At 51.3% G+C, this 5175-nt stretch overlaps 1 protein-coding gene across 1 annotated transcript; it reads left to right on the top strand.

The window, feature by feature from the left end:
• Positions 1 to 882: 882 nt before the first annotated feature.
• On the top strand, positions 883 to 1917 carry LOC132418750 (putative MAGE domain-containing protein MAGEA13P). Its single transcript, XM_060002735.1, is given in 3 exon segments — positions 883 to 996; positions 999 to 1067; positions 1069 to 1917. Coding segments are annotated over 3 exon segments (1032 nt in total).
• The last annotated feature ends 3258 nt before the right edge of the window (positions 1918 to 5175 follow it).

Here is a 5175-nt window from a genome sequence, read left to right as displayed (position 1 = left end):
CTATCTCAGGGAAGTGAGGCCTTGGTTTAAGGAGGGTGACCTCGGGTCAACAGAGGGGGTGTCCCAGGCCTTAAGATAGGGACCGTGATGATCCGTCTATTCCAGGAGAGCAGGGTCCGCGGAGTTCATCCAGCCCTTACTGTCACCCCAGGTAGGCCCTGGGCAGGTGTGGCCAGATGCGATGCCCTCCTCTTGGTCTCGGGAGAGTGAGCTCTCGTTCTGCGAGTTCTGCCTCAGAGCAGCTGAGGGGTGGGGTGCAGGCCTGCCTGGCCAGGAGAAAGCCGAGGACTCCGAGTGGGCACTGATGGGACCATCCACCCCAGGACGGTGCGAGCAACCCAAAGGCCGGCCTTCCCCCTCCCGTCAGCGCTGGGGACTGGGGGCAGGATTTTGATTGCAGTCTGCGGCCTGAAGTGGCCCTCAGTTCCTCTTACAGGGACTCAAGTAACCCCGGGAGCAAGGATCTTGGTCTGAGGCAAGTGTCCTCAGGTGAGCAGAGCGGAGGAAGCCCAGGAATGGCCGGGAGTCAGTCAAGGTGAGGACCCTGAATGTCGACCAGTGGGCCCCCCCACACCAGAGCAGAGGGGACACCACAGTGCCTGAGCTCGCACAGCCTACTGTCTTACCTGGAATCTGCAGGCTGAGCGGGCTGGTGTCACCCTGAGGAGTTTCACCGATCCTCCCACTGGTCCTTAGGGCACAGACCAGTCAGGAAGACAGGGGACCCCCCAGAGCACTGTCTAAGGGAAGACCTATTAAGATGGCCTTGGTCAGAGCTGACAGGGTCGAGTTTCTCACACTCTTCCTCTCTCCCTCAGACCAATTGGCCGCCATCACCACGCCCTGCCCACACCCCTGCCTGCTGCCCCAGCACAGGTCATCATGCTTCACAGTTGGAAGAGTCAGTGCGACGTGCTTGAAGTAGGCCTTCAGGCCGGAAAAGAGGCTCAGGGCCTGGTGGGCGCACAGGTCCCTGTAGCTGAGGAGGAGGGGACAGTGCCTCCTCGCTCTGTCCTTTGACCCAGGGCCCCTCAGAGGCTGTGCCTGCTGCTGGGACGCGGAGTGTGTCCCCGGAGGTCGCAGAGAGCCCGCTCCTCCGTGGCCGTCGCAGCCATTCCACTGAGCAAGTCAAATGAGGGCTGCAGCAGGCAAGCAGAGGGTGTGAGCACCTCCCAGGCTCCCGGGTTCTTGCTCTGTGACGTGCTAAACAAGAAGGTGGCCAAACTGTTGCAGTTCTTAAGTGTCAAGTATGTAAAACAGGAGCCCATCACAAAGGCAGAAATGCTGAGGAATGTCATCAAAGAGCACAAGGACCACTTCCCTGCCATCTTCAGCAAAGCCTGTGAGTGCATGGAGGTTGTCTTTGGCATTGAAGTGAAGGAAGTGGACCCCACCAGCCACTCCTATGTGCTCGTGAAGACACTAGACCTCACCTACGCCGGGATGCTGAGTGATGACCAGCGCGTGCCCAAGGCCGGCCTCGTGGTACTTATCCTGGGTGTGATCTTCATGCAGGGCAACCGTGCCCCTGAGGAGAAAATCTGGGAAGTGCTGAGTGTTATTGGGATGTATGCTGGGCAGGAGGATTTCGTCTACGGGGAGACCAAGAAGCTCATCACCAAAGAGTTGGTGGAGGAGAAGTACCTGGAGTAGCGCCAGGTGCCCGACAGTGATCCCCCACACTGCGAATTCCTGTGGGGTCCAAGGGCCCACGCTGAAAGCAGCAAGATGAAAGTCCTGGAGTTTTTTGCCAAGATCGATGAGACTGACCCCACTGCATTCTCACGCTGGTATGAGGAAGCTTTGAGAGATGAGAAAAAGAGAGCTCAGGCCAGAGCTGCCGCGGGGGCTAATACTTCTGCCATGGCCAGTGGCAGCTCCAGTGTCATGCCCAGCAGCCTCTCCTGCCCTGAGTGAAGTCAGAGGAAGATTCTCCACTCTGTGTTTGAGGTCAAGTTTCTAAATAGTGGAGGGCTGAATTGCAGATTTTATCTTTTTTTTCCTAAAGGTTTTTAGCTTTAGAGTCTAGGTTCGTGAATAACATTGGTCACATATTTACTGCCGTTTGTCAGGCTTTAGAATAAAAATTTTGCTAGTCTGTAACACAAATTGGGAAATCTTTCATCATATTTTGTGATCTGGAACAGGATAACATGGCATTGGAATAGGAATTTCCTTAGAAACATGCAAGGGCCCAGGAATAAAATAGATGGGAGCGAGAAATAGAAGAAAAAAATGTAAAAGATGGTTATCCTAAGAATCCTGTATCCCATTTAGTCTGTTGTTTTGTAAGATTAAAGTTATACACCTCGATTTGCTTGGCTAATTAAACAAGGTGTGAGAAATTAAATCTTAATAAATGAGAGTCCTGGCTCACTAGCTCATTTATGCTTATAGGTGGGTGTTAGAGGTGAGAGAAAAGCCTAGAATGGAAAACTGGTCCTGGCAGTTTCTCTGGGATCGTGGAGAAGCATAGCCCAGTCTCCACCTGGAGCAGGTGTCCTGCCCTTCTGTCCCCACGCCACTGAACAGTGCACAGACTTGGTGTTCTATACACATCATCTGCAAGGATTTCCTGAGAAAAGGCTGATATTTCTTTGAGGTGGTGCCCAGAGGCTGGCACTTTTTCCCTAGCCTGGGAGAGCCAGAGCCCATGCCACTGAGAGGACATTTTAATTAAGTTATCTTGAGTGCAATTTGGTCAACTCTAAGCAAGGGCTAGATTTTTGGTGGGGGTGAGATGAATGAAAATAGTTGTTTGGATGGAAAAGCAGCTGAGAGGGGGGAAAGGAGTTAGTCCTTGACTCAAATTCCGGAAGCTTTGAGTTGCATTCAACTGGGGAAGACCTCCCAATATCCAAATTAAAGATTATATCCACTAACAGGGAAAATGTACTGAGTTTTATTTACAAAGCAGCATTTGGGGCTCACTTGTTTTATGTCCTAGAGTGCTACGTGTTCTCTGAGATGCCATGGAGCGCACACACGCACACACACACACACACACAGTCCCAGGAGAGACTGATAGAGTCTGGGGTCAAAATCATATTAGAATTACTGCTATTATTAAACATCCATTAAATGCCAGGCCATGTGCTTGACTTACATTATACACTGTACATTCCAGCAGTCCCACAAGTCAGGACTTATTAGACCCACTTCACAAATGAAGAAACTAAGGCTCATATTGGCCACTTAGCCATGGACCCAGTATCACATGTCCAGTAAGTGACAGAGCTGGGACTGGATCCCTGGTCTGAATTCATCGAGGTCCAGGCTGTCCCCACTACTCCCAGCCTGAGGCCGACCTTTTGTCTCTTAGTTCGTTTCCCTCCCCAGTACTGCATCATGGCAACAAAAAGAAGGGCCCTGTGTCCAGTGTGCTCAAAGCAGGCCTAAGGAAGGAAGGAGACGGTGAGAAACTGGACTTGGGGATTGTCTGTGGGCTTCATTTACCTCTGGGCCTCCTGCCTGGGTCCCAGGGCTTCCTGGCAATTCTGTCCGGGCCTGGCACTTTCCTGCACTATGCGCCCTTCCACTGGTCTTCCGTCATGTGCCCTCCTGTCCAGCTCTGGATCCTGGCCTGCTGGCCGGCTCATCACTTCCTCTTCTCTGAAGACTGGACCCTGCTCCCAGTGGAACAGCCCCAAATATTGTGTCCAAGTTATTTTAGTATGTCTCCCATTTTCTCATTAAGTTAAGCAGAAAATTAACTTAATCCCTCACGCATATAAAACTGGATTTGTTCAGTGATGTCCTGAGAGAAGGGATTCCTCTGGGCATGACTTAAAGTTCTGAAATGTCAGCAGGACCTTTCTCCTTTACTTTGAGAAGCAAGGATTTGGCCAGAATGACCAGGAGCCAGGGAAGGGTACTCTCAGTCAGTGAGGGTCATTGAGAGCATCCTGGCGAGAGCGATTGCCAGAGCCCACGAGAGAGCACGTACAAAACTGAGTCCAGAGAGCCCCAGCCAGGCTGGCAGTCAGGGCTCTCTGAGCCCAGAGTTCAGGGCCCAGAAGGAGAGATGGTGGGGAACCTGGGCGGGTGGTACTGGACGCCTTACAAGAATAGGCTGGGGAATCTCGGCATCCTCATGACCAGCTGGAAGTCCCAGTGTGGTCTGAGTGGGTAGGTCATTGGGAGGAGTGGACCAGCCACATGCCAGACACCACCCGCTGCCTTAGAGTCGCCCGTGTGGCCTGTCAGGAAGAGCACAGCTGCTCCCCTGCATCATTTGGGTGAGCTACATTTCTTGACACCTCTAGTGGTCCAGTGCTCCCTTGCCAGTGTCCCCGCGCTGGGAACTGTCTTGATGCCTGCTGGAGGCTGGGATGTGCCCCTGTGCGCAGTGGACCCCTCCGTAGCAGCTGGGCTATGTGAGTGAGTGGGGTGGTGACCGACGTCTGCCAGGTGAGACAGGCCAGGGGCACCAATGAAGAGTGGAAGGCAGTGCGCAGCCACAAGGAGGGGGCAATTGGAGGGGCGATCCCTGGGACTAATCACCTCAGAGACTCTGCAGCAAAAGGGCTGGGTGTGAACGTGCATTGAAACATGATCCAGGTGTTGTCCCCAGCTCAGGCTGCCTCCTGCGGATTCTGAGCTGTTGGGACACTAGAGGGCGGGTGTCCTGTGGCTCTGACTGCCGGTCTATGTTGCCACCAGATTCTGTCTGGGATTGAGGATTGGCCTGCATTATCTTCCCAGGCAGTAAACTGGGATATCGTAGGACTTTACTCATTTGCTTTCCATTTCTTAGAGATCACTGTCCTTCATGGCCTGATGTCCAATCAGTTAAAACTTGTTTCATATATTTCATCTGGATTTTTAGGTATATCAGGTAGGAGTTCAGTTCCTCTTACTCCATTACGGCCAGAAGCAGAAGTCCTATAATGCAAATTAAAACCAGGATTGAAAGACTATGGGACACATTTATGTTAATATAGACATACTTACATACAGCTAGGAGAATATACAGAAAATGTCAACAATGTATTTCTCTGCTAGTGGGTATATAATTGATTTCTTTATTTTCTTATTCACGGTTTTAAAATTTTCCAACAGTTTGGAAACACATATGAATTACCTTTATAAATATTTTAAAATGTGATTTTGACTGCCAGAAATAAATACACATCCTCTAAATGGTTTGTTTGCAAAAAATTGATCAACCTCTTG

The sequence above is a fragment of the Delphinus delphis genome, chromosome X, assembly GCF_949987515.2.
Source record: "Delphinus delphis chromosome X, mDelDel1.2, whole genome shotgun sequence".
NCBI classification, from domain to species: domain Eukaryota; kingdom Metazoa; phylum Chordata; class Mammalia; order Artiodactyla; family Delphinidae; genus Delphinus; species Delphinus delphis.
The sequence above is the reverse complement of the archived record's forward strand: the minus strand, read 5'-3'. Positions and strand labels throughout refer to the sequence as shown.